At 20.7% G+C, this 16,230-nt stretch overlaps 4 protein-coding genes across 4 annotated transcripts in view; 1 reads left to right on the top strand and 3 right to left on the bottom strand.

Moving 5' to 3' along the window:
- Positions 1–3,248: 3,248 nt before the first annotated feature.
- On the top strand, positions 3,249–5,606 carry LOC128953162 (lysosomal acid lipase/cholesteryl ester hydrolase-like). Its single transcript, XM_054298637.1, has 8 exons — positions 3,249–3,261; positions 3,517–3,593; positions 3,698–4,082; positions 4,155–4,244; positions 4,319–4,493; positions 4,859–5,000; positions 5,067–5,349; positions 5,482–5,606. Exons 1-8 carry the CDS (start codon positions 3,249–3,251, stop codon positions 5,604–5,606), a joined length of 1,290 nt encoding a protein of 429 aa, XP_054154612.1.
- An 875-nt stretch (positions 5,607–6,481) lies between these two features.
- On the bottom strand, positions 6,482–8,180 carry LOC128953161 (uncharacterized). The gene is made up of 3 exons (XM_054298635.1): positions 8,010–8,180; positions 7,297–7,548; positions 6,482–6,514 (listed from the first exon to the last, which is right to left on the bottom strand). Exons 1-3 carry the CDS (start codon positions 8,094–8,096, stop codon positions 6,482–6,484), a joined length of 372 nt encoding a protein of 123 aa, XP_054154610.1. The 5' UTR covers positions 8,097–8,180.
- Positions 8,181–12,521: 4,341 nt separating this feature from the next.
- LOC128953160 (uncharacterized) lies at positions 12,522–13,387 on the bottom strand. Its single transcript, XM_054298634.1, has 2 exons — positions 13,233–13,387; positions 12,522–12,818 (listed from the first exon to the last, which is right to left on the bottom strand). Exons 1-2 carry the CDS (start codon positions 13,356–13,358, stop codon positions 12,522–12,524), a joined length of 423 nt encoding a protein of 140 aa, XP_054154609.1. The 5' UTR covers positions 13,359–13,387.
- A 719-nt stretch (positions 13,388–14,106) lies between these two features.
- The window catches only part of LOC128953180 (uncharacterized), a 3,282-nt gene continuing 1,158 nt past the window's right edge, over positions 14,107–16,230 (bottom strand). Inside the window, exons 3-6 of the mRNA XM_054298652.1 lie at positions 15,607–15,819; positions 14,789–15,031; positions 14,210–14,303; positions 14,107–14,134 (exon numbers count right to left, since the gene is read on the bottom strand). Coding sequence (XP_054154627.1) covers positions 14,262–14,303; positions 14,789–15,031; positions 15,607–15,819 — 498 coding nt within the window. The 3' untranslated portion in view covers positions 14,107–14,134; positions 14,210–14,261. The remainder of the gene's footprint in view (positions 14,135–14,209; positions 14,304–14,788; positions 15,032–15,606; positions 15,820–16,230) is intronic.

Genomic DNA, 16,230 nt, shown 5'->3' with positions numbered 1-16,230 from the left:
GGCCATTGCCAGCAAATTTACTGTTATCTATAGCTAATTAATAAATTTTAATTTATATATATATAATAATAATAAATATATTTAGTTAGCTAGCTAGCTAGTTAATTAGTTAATAATAATATACTTTTATAAAAAAAATTGTAATAATAATAATCATCATAATTAATGTTTATATAATTTTACCTTGATCATCAGCCAATACAAATGGCATAATAATAATAATAGCAATAGCAAATATAAACATGGTAGTTAGTTGATTTTTTTCCATGCTAATAATAATAATACTAATTATAAAAAATAATAGATAAAAAATATATTAGTTTTAATTGCCATAAAAAACAATTTAATTAAATGATATTTATATACTTAAAAAATATGTTAATTAATTATTATTGTTATTGTTTTTATAATTTATTATTATTATTTTTTTTAATAAAGTATCATATGGTAAAAATAACAAAAAAAAAACAATTGACTATTATATTATAAATAATACAATATATTAAATATAATAATAATAATAGTAAATATTTAATTTTAAAAAACAAGTGTTTTATTTATTTATTTACAACAAAAAAAACAATAAGACATAATAATTGTCAGTTTATTTTAACAGTTTTAAAATAAAATTTTCCTATTTATAGTAATATGTTTTTCTAATAGTTTAAAAACAAATAATTTTTTATTATTAGTATATAAATAATATGAAACATTTTTTTTTGATAATACAAAATGAAATAAATAGTAATAACAAAATATATTATTTAATTAAAACAAATAAAATTCATATAAAAATTTTACAGTATTTACTTATTTATTTAAAAAAAATAGTTTACAAATAGTTAGATAATTAATTAATAATTTTCTAATTAAATATTATATTTTATAAAATACTTATATTATTATTAAATTTTTAATGATTAATATTAAATATTTAAGTTATATTAATATTTTTGTTGTTATTATAATTTTACTAAATACAGTATAATACTAATCACAAAAAAATCATTAAACTATTATATGATAGTATAATATAGTTTTAAATTTTATAAAAAAATATATTTAAATTAATTATAATTATTATTATTATACTATAAATATTTAATTAATAAAGAGTTCTCTTTAAATTATTCTGTTATTAAATTAATAATATTTTATATCTATATTATTTATATTATCAATCAATTATTTGTTTACAGTTTTTAAATATATATATATATATATATATATAATATAATTGAATATATTTTATATTAATATATAATTAATTTTAAAATATATTTATACTAAATAAATATCATTCAAGTATAGTTTATCTAAATTATAATTGTATAAAATAATTATTAATAAACATTTTTAAAAAAAATAAATAAATTTTTAATGAAAATTATTTTTGTTATTTTGAACAATAAAAATATGTGTACTATTTATATTTATATATAATAATAATAATATTATTATTATTATTAAATATGTTATATATTTATTATCTAATATCTGTAAAAAAAATTATATCAATGTTTTACCATTCAATTTTTGTTTTATTGTTTTTTTTTTGTTTTAAAAAAATTATATAAAATAATAATAATAATAATAATAGGATAAGCAATCAATTGGATCGGGTGTTTGAACTACCAGTGCTTAGTACCAGTAGTTTATGGAAAAAAAACTTTTATTAAGAAAAATAAAAAATTTAAATAAATAAAAAGTAATTAATAATTTATATAATTTTGTTTTTTTTTATTATTAAGCAAAAAATAGTTAAAACATAATTTATTAATATTAGTAAATAATTAATTTTAAATAAATAATTTTAACATAAATATTATAATCAAATTAATTACATTACATTTTATAATAATCATAGAAATTTTTTTAAAAAGATTATTAATAATCAATTATAATTTTATGAACATTTAATGTACAGTTTTTAATATAATTTTTAACGTAATTATGAAAATAATAGTATAAAATTTATAATGTTTAAATTATTTTTATTTTTAGATTATAATTTAATAAATTTATATTTAGTTTTTTTTAATGAATATTTAATTACAATTATTAACACTAACTATAATACAGCATAAAATTTTTTGTATAACAATTTGGTTATAGTACTTGTTTTTATTTGATTATTAAAATAATTTAAACATTAAAAATTTAATAACCGTAAATTATTGTGAAATGATAAATTTTTATTTATATTTTAATAATTAAAAAAAATATTATAATATTTTTATCAAATTAATAAAAACCAAACCATATGCCTAATTAAAGTTATATAAGTATTATTTAATATAGGATTATATTAATTAGATTTATTAAATAATTACAGTTTGTCTACAAAAAAATTGATAATAAATATAATAAAATATATATAGTTTTGTAATATTTTAAATAATATTATTTTTTTTGTGTACTCTCTGTCTCCCCAACAATAACTATCCCAACAATAACTATCCCAACAATAACTACCCCAACAATAACTATCCCAACAATAACTATCCCAACAATAACTATCCCAATAATAACTACCCCAACAATAACTATCCCAACAATAACTACCCCAACAATAACTACCCCAAAAATAACTATCCCAACAATAACTACCCCAACAATAACTACCCCAAAAATAACTATCCCAACAATAACTATCCCAATAATAACTACCCCAACAATAACTATCCCAACAATAACTACCCCAACAATAACTACCCCAAAAATAACTTATATTTTTAAAAAATTTTATTAAATTAAGAATAAATTTTTTAGATAGGATTAGTATAATCTATAATTTTTAAAAAATAATACCAACCGTGACAGGATCCTAAAAAGTTTTTAAAACAGTTAATTATTAATACAATTATATTTTTACTAATTTATTTGATTACAGTTTAAAATTATAACTACAAATACTAAATATTATTAAATAAATACTGTATTTAAACTTAATATTAAATTAATTAATTAATTAATTAGTAATACTTACTGTATATCTCTCGAAAAAAAATATTTTAATATATTATTTTTGTTTATTTATAAATTTACAAATAAAAACTTATCGTAAATAAATTTTTTATATATAATAATAATAAAATCATTAAACAAAAAGTTCATTAACATTATTATATAATTATAATAAAATAATAGTTGATGTTTTATATATTAAAATTTTTTATTTTAGCTAAAATTTATAAATAACCCATATATACATATATATAAACATTTTAGTTTATAATTAATTATTTATGATATATGTCTGTATAGACAGTATACATAAATTAATAATTATTTTATAGACAAAACATTTTATCAAATTTTTATCAAATTTATTATTAAATACAAAAATTATTATTATTATTATCGTTAAGTTAATAAAACATATAATAATAATATTATTATTGTTAATAATGTTATTAATTACTAATTATTATATTATAAATCATATGACTGTAATAGTATTATTGATAACAAAAATTCAATTAATATTTATTATTATTAGTAGTATATTATTAGTGAATAATAATACCTGTTTTAGTAGTGTTGTTATCCCGAAATTGTTTGACGATAATCCCGATATATTTAGACAAACGGTAATTAAATATATATATATATATTATTTAATTAAATAATTAATATATTATTTAATTAATTAATTAAATTAATTTTAAATTATTAATTTTTTTTTCTTAAAAAGCCACAACTTATCGAATCACGTGGTTTTCAATCGGAAACCCATACCGTAACCACTGGTGACGGCTATATACTACGGGTGTTTCGTATAGTCAATCATAGTCTACGTAGGAGTGGCCGCCAACCGAAACCCGTACCTATCATACTATGGCACGGTGTGGCCGTAACATCTGATTCGTGGCTATTTTCGACAAACGGCCGACTGGACAGCGAAACGGGATTGTATCGGGAATACCAATATCGGGACAACCCTATAGTCAATGATTGCGAAACAAATGTTACGTCAACCCTGGCTTATACATTGTCGGCCTGTGGTTATGATGTATGGCTACCCAATACAAGGGGTACACACTATTCACTTGGTCATCAATCGATGGATTCAACTACCGGTGCTCTCTATAAAAAAATATTAATATTAATAATAATTATTATTAATTATTATTTTAATTTAAATAAATTAGATCCACACTATTGGCAATATACACTAACTGAACTAGGTCTATATGACATACCGGCAGTGGTCAGGTATGTCATGCAAGCTACTGGTGCTGGTAAACATATATAGCAATTATATATAAAGTTTTTTTTAAATTAATTAATTAATTTTTTTTGTTATCTAAAAAAGATTATATCACATACATTGGTCATTCACTGGGAACGGCATCCATGTTTGTATTGCTATCATTGGTACCTGATTTTCAACAATTTATTAGGCCATTCATAGCCTTGGCACCCATAGCCTACTTGGGTCACATCGAAAGTATTGGTCGACTGGGCGTTCCCTTAGAGCCATTGCTAAAGTATAGTATAATTTTTATATATATTTTTTTTAAAAATTAAAACTGTTTAAACTTATTTTATATATATATTTACTGTATGTGTGTGTGTGTGCTATCAATTGACATTTACACCCAACACACACACACACACTCAACACACACTCAACACACACACACACCCAACACATACACACAACACACTCACACAATACATACACCCAACACATACACCCAACACATACACCCAACACATACACCCAACACATACACTCAACACACACACACCCAACACACACACCCAACACATACACCCAACGCACTCACCCAACACATACACCCAATACATACACCCAATACATACACCCAACACACACACCCATATATAGACTATTTCCAGCACCACTGGGCATACCTGTGCCCATAGCCCAACTGATTGGTGTATTTGTTTGCGGCAATCAATTTCTAGTCGACTTATGCGCCGACATTTTCTATGCCGTCAATGGCTATGATGCGCAAAATTTTAACAGGGTAAATTATTTTTTTTAGTAAATTAATTATTTTATTTATTTTTTAAATAATAAACTATTTTCATAGTCTATAGTACCGGTAGATGCAGCCCATTCAGCTGCAACTGTAAGCACCTGGGTTTACGCTCACCTGGCACAGTTAGTTGTCAGCAAACGTTTCCGTATGTTTGACTATGGACTGACAGAAAACGGTAGGCGCTATGGTAGCAGTGGTGGTGGTGGAGGCCAGTCATTACCGCCCAGTTATCCATTAGGTAATATAACATCGAGAAATATTGCACTGTTTCGTGGACTAAATGACTTACTGGCCGACAATCAGGACGTCCAGCTACTTGTCCAACAATTGAATGGTATTAATATAATTAAATTATTTATTTAGCATGCTAATTTTTTTATTTATAAATTTATTTATTTATTGGGTGTGGGTGTGTGTGGGGTATGGGTCCCCAATATATTGCAATACAATTATCTATATGGGGTAGTACCATTATTGGACAATTATCTGGTACCTGACCCTAAATGGAATCACCAAGATTTTCAAGTAGGAACCAACCAAGGTTATTTTGTTAACAATAGAATTTTAACAATATTAAGACAATATGATTAAAAAAAAATTTTTAAATTAAAAATATTTTAAATTAAAATAATAACAACACATAATTGTAATAATTATTTTTCATATTTTTTTATACAAAAAAAAATTATAATTTATTTAAACAGTTTTTTTATAATATTTATTTATTTATTTAAAATAAATATATATATAAATATAAATTGTATATTTTGATTACTCTTTATTTATATGTAAATTAATTATAATATCAATAATAATTATAATGTAATAGTTTTGTTATTACAGTTTTTTATTTAAATAAAATTAAAAATTTAATTATTTTAATCTATTATTGTATTACAAATAATTTTTTTAAAACACTTAATTATTCAATATTTAGTATATATTTGTTATATAATAATTAATTATTAAATAATGTATTTTTTAAAAATAATTTTATATGTAAATTTATTATAAATAATTTTACTATTAAAATTTATTATTGTTTTTTATTTTAATGTATGATTAATAGAAATTATTTTTATTAATTATTTTTATTACTATTTAAAAAATTTATAGTAACTATTTCTGTTGAAATTTCTAATTTAAATTATAAATTATTTTTTTTATAAATAAATAATATTATGTCTTATTTTTGATATTACAGTCGTTTAATACATTTATATATAATTATTTAAATCCTATTATTTTATTTTAAATCTATTATTTAAATAAATAGATAATATTTTTTTGTAGATATTTAAAATTCTAAATTATTTTACATTATTAATCTATTAGAAATATTTTAATAATAATTTTTTTTACTAAATAATAATTAGAAAATTAATAGAAATTTAAAATTTTATTTATTTAAATAAATTAAATAATTTAATAATCAATTTTTAGATATAACTTGAATTACAATACAATCATTGTATGCCCAATGCTTTTTTCTGACATGCCTTGATAATTTTTTTAAAAAATATAATAATAATATCATGTTAAAAATTAGCTAAATAGTAATACACACACACACACACACACATACATATAAACATTCACACACATAAACAAACCTGCATATACATATATATATACAGACACATAACATACACACACATACAAATATACATACAGTACACATATAAAATTATATAAATAAACAAACACTCACTCACACACACACACACATATATATATACAAATACATACATACATATACATATACATATACACATTCACATAAACATAAATATATAAATACATACACACTCACACAAACATATACATTCACAAACATACACACACAAATACATACACACTGTACACACTCACACACACACACACACACACACATGCATACATATACACACACATACATACACACACATACACACACATACACACACATACACACACATACACACACATACACACACATACACACACATACACACACATACACACACATACACACACATACACACACATACACACACATACACACACATACACACACATACACACACATACACACACATACACACACATACACACACATACACACACATACACACACATACACACACATACACACACATACACACACATACACACACATACACACACATACACACACATACACACACATACACACACATACACACACATACACACACATACACACACATACACACACATACACACACATACATACATATACACATACACAAAATAAGCTTACTAGAAATTCATGCTCAGGTAGAAATTTGGCCACTTGTGTCCTACCCAGTGCTGACTCCCTGTCCAACTCTGCTTTCAATTGTTTATTTTCGTCATCGTATTGCCGTTTTTTCTGGTCAACACACCCATCAAATTCAATTGAACATTGATTTAATATAGTATTTCTGATGATTTTGTCGGTCGCATTCAAATGGGTAAAGACTTTCAATAAACCATCCCTACCTATAGCACAGTCATCATTGATTTGATAATACTATTCAAACAACAAAAAAAATAAATAAAAAATAAAATAAATATACTGTATGTTAAACAAATCAATTATACATTATATATCAGTATATACAGGTATATAATGTTAAACTTATTATATTCACTGTTTATATATATAATAAAGTATATATAGTATAACAAAATATTAAAAATACTGTATAATAATTAGTTATAATAAACTAATTATAATTATATAAATAATTAATAATATATAAGATATATTTTTCTACACTAATATATGTACAATAGTTTGTAGTTTTAATAATTATTTTTATTTTTTTGATGTAAAGTTTTTTAGGATTTTTATAGTTAAGATGTTATTATTATTATTATTAATTAGTGGGAGAGGGGGAGTAAATTAAATTATATATAGTTTTTCATTAACAAAAATAAAAAAATTACAAAATAAAAAAACATTAAATAAAAATTTTTTTAAAAAATTACTTTTTGTTCAAATTGTCTATAAATTGATGATTTTTGTCTATCATCAGTACGTGAACGTTGTTTACATTGATTAAACCCATTGACCATTGAATTGTTGAGACTATTGGGTAATATTTGGCAAATTGATTGACTGATTTGTTTTCTGGTTACGGGATCCTCATGTGGTTTATAAATTTTAGTTAAAGTACCATGGACATTTAGTAGATTAATATTAAATAATATAGCAATAACAACAACAACAACAACAAATAGTTTGCTAGCTAACATTTTTTTAAAAATTTATTTTTTAAATAATAAAATTATTAATAATAATTTTTTTTAAATGGAGTTGTTTTTTCAACTAATTGTATAATTTTTAAGTAATTTTATAATTAAATCAAATTATATCAAATAAATGAATATTATTAGGATTTTTAGTATTATATAAAAATAATTAATTAATTGTAATTAAATAAAATGGGCAATAAAATTAAAAAATTATATTAAATAAAAATTAAATTAAATTTACATTAAAACTATGATTAATAATTAATATACAATATATATTAAACATATTTTAAATATTTTTCTAATGATAAAAAATTAGAAAATTAATTAAATTTTTACTTCCATATAAAAATAAAACATTTAATAAAATTTTTATTTTAAATAAAATTAATTATCACTATTACAATTGTTTATTTCAAAAAAAAATAAATAATTTAACTAGCTAAATTATTATTTCAAAAAAATAAATAATAATGTTATCTATTAATAGTAATATTTATTATGTATTTGTTGTATTAGATAGTTATATAGTAATTATGTTATTTGTCCATGGTAATCTACAACAACAACAACAATATCAAGTAGTAAACCCACACCCACCCATATATTCACACCCACCTAATAATCATCAACAACAACAACGTAAGGCAATACAAAATGAATTCAGTCAACGATTATGTTTACCCAATAAAATCAATACAACAATTGTCAAACAATTTATTAGTTGTACACCAATTAAAGATACAGATCAATTACAAAATAAAACACAGGTAGTAATTAATTAATTAATTTTTTGAATTTTTTTATCATGTTAAAATATTTAAATTAAATTTGCAAAAAAATATTTTTTAAAAATAATTATTTATTTTTTTTGTAACTGTTTTTTCAAGCAATTTTATCATTATTTTAAATATGTATTTATTTTTGTTTTGTTGATAGTTTTAATTATTTGTTAATATAATTTAATTAATTAATTTTAATTAAATCATATATATAATACTTGAAAAAAATTTTTTTTTATATAATTAATTATTATCATAAAGTTTATTATTATTATTATTGTTTTTGTATGAAATTTATGCAAAAAAATATATCTTAAAATTATTAATAATAATTATTAATTTAGTATATTCAATGTTTTTTTAAAAAAAAAAGTTTATGATTTTTTTTTGTTGATACACAAGTCATACTAATTTTTAAAAAATTATTATTTTTTTAAACAATCAAGATATGGGAAATTAAAGACAACTGTGCTCAGGGTAGGGATCGTATATACTGGGCTCGTATACCCTATTAGACAAACCAATCGATAGAGAGAGGTTAGGGCTGTCTTATTGAAATATTGTGCACCTGGCTATTATAAATGTGTTGGCAAAAAAATGCACAATTGGACAGGGAGTCTACTAGATTACAGGGTAGCACCCAAACACCTAAACACCCGGTTACATCACCGAAAGCTATTGTAAAGTTTAACTCATAATAATAACAAAATTACTAATTAATTACTAATCAAAAAAAAAAATTAATTATTTTTCAAATTATTTATATTTTTTAGGCATGTTTTAGAAGAGCACTTAGTTTATAAAAAATTTGATTTATTTATTTTGTTGGATAACTAATCTTGGTCAACTAATTTGATTTTTATAATTTTCATACAGTATTTTTAAATATTTTTTGTAGAATTATATAAAAAAGTTATAAACTAAAAAATTAAAATTAAATAAATAAATGATAAAATTAAAATTATCTAAATGATTTTTTTTTTTTTGAAAAATAACAATAATATTAATAAAAATAATAAATGTTAAATTGTTAAAAATCATAATAAATTTTTGTATTTTCAATAAAATTTATTAAGATTCAAACAATTTATCATAAATTTTAAATTAAAAATATACTAATAATAATTATAAGTTAATATTCAAATTATTTTCAATTTAATTTACATTATATACATAAATGGATACATTTAAAAAAAAAAATTTGTTATATAAAAACTAAATATAATTATTTTGTTGTAACATTATTTAGATAAAAATCACAAAAACAATTTTATTTAAAATATTTATTATATATATAACTATTATATAGACAAACTGTAATTATAAAAATATTCATTAATATAATCCTATATTAAATAATAATTATATTAACTAAAATTAGGCATGTGGTTTGGATTTTAATTAATTTACAAATATCATAATTATTTTTATATTATTAATATCTAAATTTAAAAATTAAAACTGATTTTAAGTTATTATTTAGAAAAAATATTATATCTTAAATAAAAGTGTATATTTTAATAATAAACCAGTTGAGAATGCTAGAAAGCATTACCAAAAACAAATTTTTATTGCGTAAATTACTTGTTTTTGTCATATTATTAACAAAATATTTATTCCTAATAACCATTAGTCCATGTGGATCATTATATCATATCTTTAATGACAAAGTATTTATGTTGAAACAATATATTTAATGATATAAAATTTATTATGATGCAATATTTATGTTAATGTAATATTTCTGGTGATGCAATATTTATGTTGAAACAATATCTAAGGTTATACAAAATTTATGGTGTCGCAATATTAATAGTGATGCAATATTTATGATGAATGCATAATCATAGTTATTGTATCATCATAAATATAGCATAACCATAAATATTGCATCATCAGAAATATTGCTTCATCATAAATATTGCATCACCATAAATTTTCTATAACCAAATATTCTGATTCAACATAAATATTGAATCATTATAAATACTGCATAACCTGAAATATTGCATCATCATAAATATTGCTTCATCATAAATATGCAACATAAATATTGCAACATCATAAATATTGCATCATCATAAATATTGCTTCATCATAACTATTGCATCACCATAAATTTTCTATAACCAAATATTCTGATTCAACATAAATATTGAATCATTATAAATACTGCATAACCTGAAATATTGCATCATCATAAATATTGCTTCATCATAAATATGCAACATAAATATTGCAACATCATAACTATTGCATCACCATAAATATTGCGACACCATAAATTTTGTATAACCTTAGATATTGTTTCAACATAAATATTGCATCACCAGAAATATTACATTTCCATAAATATTTATGATGATGAAATTAAATTTTTATGATTTATAGGCCATTTTATAATATATTAATTTATTGTTATAACTTAATATTGTAATTAACTGTATTTATTTGTTAAACTTAAATTTTAACAAAAAACTCATTTTGAAAATTTATCCGCCATTTTCTGTTTCGGAAGAGATATTAAAATTTTAATTCTGATTCGTTTAACTTTCTTATAATGTTTTATTCAAATCTTAATTTTAAAATTTTTAACTAAATTTTTTTGTACTTTGGCCGCCATTTTCTCTATGTTCCCGAAGAGATATCAAAATTTTAATGCTGATCCCCTATACCTTATTTTCGATGATCTAACCGAATCTGAAATCAAAATTTCAAAATTCACAAAACACACACACATATAGAATTCATTAAACAAATTTTGAAAAAAATTTGTTTGAAAATCAATTCTCTTATCATCAATAATATAATATTAATTAAATTTTATTTATAATTTAATATTATATTTTATTTAATACTAAAAATAATAATTATTACTATTATGAATTAAAACTATTAATTATTTTAATAACAATTAAATATATTTGTATAACATTTAGATTAAATCTATGTTTTAATTAAAATAAAATTATTGTATTCCCAGTGCTTTTTTACGGCATTCCTAGATATTTAAAAAATAAAATAATAATAATAATTAGATATTTTTTACATACACATACACATACACATACACATACACATACACATACACATACACATACACATACACATACACATACACATACACATACACATACACATACACATACACATACACATACACATACACATACACATACACATACACATACACATACACATACACATACACATACACATACACATACACATACACATACACATACACATACACATACACATACACATACACATACACATACACATACACATACACATACACATACACATACACATACACATACACATACACATACACATACACATACACATACACATACACATACACATACACATACACACATAAACTAGCTTATAAACTAGATTATAAACTAGATTATAAACTAGATTATAAACTAGATTATAAACTAGATTATAAACTAGATTATAAACTTACTAGAAATTCATGCTCGGGTAGAAATTTAGCTAACTGTCCCATCATCCCATTACCTCCCTGAGCCCATTCCCTATCCAATACTAATTTTAATTGTTTGTTTGCCTCTTTGTACTGATTTTTTCTTTCAATAACACAATTATAAAATCCTTCAATACATTGAAATAGTACAGTATTTCTGACCACTTTTGTATTATCATCGGTTAGATTCAATTGACTAAACCTATGGCTCAGTTCAGTGGTCCAGTTCCCATCTATGGCGGCACAGTCATCATAAATTTGATTATACTGTTTTCAATCGGTGATAAAAATCATATATAAATAAATTAAATTAAAAATATACGATAATTACATTTTTTTTAACAAAACATAAAATTAAATAAAACTATCATTAAATATATAATAAATTATTAAATATATAGTAAATTATAAAATATATAATTAATAATTCTATATATTATTAGATTAATTTATAATTTTTTTTTAAAATAATTAATTATAATATAATATAATTTTAATTTATAGTTTTTAATTATTATTTAGTTTATTATTATTATTATTTTTGTTGTTTCAGGTTTTAATAGTAATTAGTATTATTATTATTATTAGAAAAAGGTTTTTTAAAATCAAATTTTTAATCATCAACAAAAAAAATCAAATCAATAAACAATTTTTTTTTTAATAAAAATACTTTAAAATTACTTTTTGTTCAAATAGTCTATAAACCGGTGACTTTTGGCTATCATCGGTTCGGGACCGTTGCGAACATTGATTAAAACCGTTGACCATTGAATTGGTTAGTTTAGCCGATAGTTGTGATGAACACATTGATTGACGCAATTGTTTTCTAGTTGATTCATCCTGGTATTTATATTTATCATTATTATTATTATTATTATTATTATTATTATTATTATTAGTAGTAGTAGTAGTAGTAGTAGTAGTAGTAGTATTAGCATGGACAATTAGTATAAGCCAATTGCTAGCTAAAATAATAACAACAACAACAAATAGTTTACTAGTTAACATTATTTAATAATTTTAATTTTTTGTATTTTTAATTAACTAAAAATAACTAAATAATTATTTAAGTATAAAACAATTTTTATACAATTATTTTTTTAAATAATATTTTTTAATAAATAAATTATTAAATACTATTACTAATAAAATGGAGTTAAATTTATAATTTTATAAAAATTTAATTAATTATAGCTCCAATATGATTTTATTAAAATAAATTTCAAATAATTACTAATGGAGTCTTATTTAATTAGTTTTATTTTATTATATCAATTAATTTAATTAATAGAATTATTAGTAAAATTATTATATATTAAATTTAAATAAATAATTTTTTGATTATAATTTTAATGCAATTTTATTCAAAATGTAATTTTTTAAAAAAAGAAATACAATAATAAAGTTAAATATAATTAAATATATAAATCAAATATAAAATTCATACATTAATTTATAAATTTTTATAACAAAAATCTAATTAATTAAAAAACTACAATATTTTTTAAAATTAAAAATTTTAAAATTTAATATTAAATTATTTGAAGTAATTATTGTTTTAGTATATTTATCGTCCAAATAATCTATAAAAAAATAAATAATAAAATATTAATTATATTATATATTAATTATCAAATTATTTTTCTTGGTTGTCTTACTTTAGTAGTAGTAGTAGTAGACTATAGTTGTGTTATATATTTGATAACCAATTTATAGAGTTGTCTGTATACCCAATAGCCTACCCTCACAATCCTAATAAAAACAAAACAAAAAAAAAATAAATATATTTATTTAAAAAAAAAATTGAATTGAAAAAATAATAATAAATTTGTATAAAATTTTTCAATAATAATAATAATAAAATTTATGAAAATTTTGCAAAAAAAAAATTAACTAAAATACTTTATAAAACTAAAGTAGCAGGGGCGGTTAAGAAAATTTAGGAAATTGATATTTTAATTGATATAATTTAATATATATTATAATTTTACACATATATATATATTAAATTTTAGATCAATCGGATCAATAATATTATAGTTATTAAATAAAATAAAAATTCATTATAATGGGAGGTATACAAAAAAAAATTAAAAAAAATCATACATTAATTTATAAATATCTGAATTTTACTATTTTTATATTTGTAATTATTTGTTGTTTTTTTTGGTTTAAAAAAATTTATTTTTAAAATTAAAAAATTTATTTTTAAAAATCAAAATAAAATTAATACTAACCATAGCATTATACCATGTTGTTGTTTGAAGTAGACCTTGTTTATAATCATTGTATAAATTTATAGCTAATTGTTTATCTGAATGTATAAAACTTTCATATTGTTTCATACATTTGGCAAATGTTGGCATACAATAGGTTAGCAAATGTGTTTTAACACCTAGATCATTTAGGTCAACACGTCCACTAAATGGTCCTAGTTCATTATCGTAGCCAATCGAACAATTAGCTTTAAATTGATTTATCTAGTTAAAAAATGTTGTTGTTGTTGGTTGTAAAATTTGAAATAAATATTAGAAATAATTTTAAAAATATATATATTAATATAATGTATTATTTATATAATAAATACATAAATATTTTTTAATATATATATATATATCATGGTTAAGCAAGGTTTTGGATTTTAGGGGGGGGGGGTAGACCGGGATAAAATTTTCAAAAGTCTGGGGGGTAAAATCCCAAATTCTAGATCTTAGAGGGGTATTTTGGTCTTACCCACCTACCCCCTTACTTTACCCTGATATATATATTCATAATATATATTATCCTTAATATATTCATAATATATATTATCCTTAATATATATTATCTATAATATATATTATTCATAATATATATTATCCATAATATATATTGTTCATAATATTATTATAAATATATATATATATATATGTAAAAAATAATATATACAAATATATATATATATATATAATTTATTAACATGTTCATTTATATATTTATTACTATAGATATCTATAGTTATTTATAGATAAATATATAAATTATCATGTTAAATACAATTATTGTATTGAAATACCTTATCCATTACAATTTTAATATTAGGCGATTTTGGTTTTTCAACCGTTTCTGGCCTACACTGTCTCAATGCTTGAATTATGGATGTATTAACTTTATCGGGCGAACATATTATTTGACTAACATAACTTTTATGTAAATCTTGTTTTTTAACAATAATTTGGTCCTGTTTTGCTGTTAGTTGATTTGCACCCAATACATATCGTTTACAATCCTACCCAAATGGAAATAAGTGTTAAATTGTAAATAAATTTTAAAATATTTTTAAAAAAATTATGTATACAAGTGTAGATGCATGCATACATGCATATATATATATATACATACATACACATGTACGTAAACAAACACATGCACATACATACACATGTACGTAAACACACACATGCACATACATACACATGTACGTAAACACACACATACACATGTACGTAAACACACACATGCACATACATACACATGTACGTAAACACACACATGCACATACATACACATGTACGTAAACACACACATGCACATACATACACATGTACGTAAACACACACATGCACATACATACACATGTACGTAAACACACACATGCACATACATACACATGTACGTAAACACACACATGCACATACAT

This window comes from Oppia nitens, unplaced genomic scaffold, assembly GCF_028296485.1.
Source record: "Oppia nitens isolate AA-2021 unplaced genomic scaffold, nextdenovo-longstitch-racon4-pilon3 scaffold20_pilon_pilon_pilon, whole genome shotgun sequence".
Classification (NCBI taxonomy): domain Eukaryota; kingdom Metazoa; phylum Arthropoda; class Arachnida; order Sarcoptiformes; family Oppiidae; genus Oppia; species Oppia nitens.
Note: the sequence above shows the minus strand (reverse complement) of the source record. Positions and strands in the feature narration are given on the sequence as shown.

Excerpts from the sequence above, each read along its gene's own strand:
- LOC128953162 (XM_054298637.1), top strand. Across the intron at positions 5,001-5,066 it reads ATGCGCAAAATTTTAACAGG|TCTATAGTACCGGTAGATGC; the intron begins GTAAATTATTTT and ends CTATTTTCATAG. Across the intron at positions 5,350-5,481 it reads ACTTGTCCAACAATTGAATG|TACCATTATTGGACAATTAT; the intron begins GTATTAATATAA and ends TATATGGGGTAG.
- LOC128953161 (XM_054298635.1), bottom strand. The coding sequence starts at position 8,096 with ATGGTCAATGGGTTTAATCAATGTAAACAACGTTCACGTACTGATGAT. Across the intron at positions 7,549-8,009 it reads ATAGACAATTTGAACAAAAA|TATTATCAAATCAATGATGA; the intron begins GTAATTTTTTAA and ends TTGTTTGAATAG. Across the intron at positions 6,515-7,296 it reads TACCTGAGCATGAATTTCTA|GCATGTCAGAAAAAAGCATT; the intron begins GTAAGCTTATTT and ends AAAATTATCAAG.
- LOC128953160 (XM_054298634.1), bottom strand. The coding sequence starts at position 13,358 with ATGTGTTCATCACAACTATCGGCTAAACTAACCAATTCAATGGTCAAC. Across the intron at positions 12,819-13,232 it reads ATAGACTATTTGAACAAAAA|TATAATCAAATTTATGATGA; the intron begins GTAATTTTAAAG and ends GATTGAAAACAG.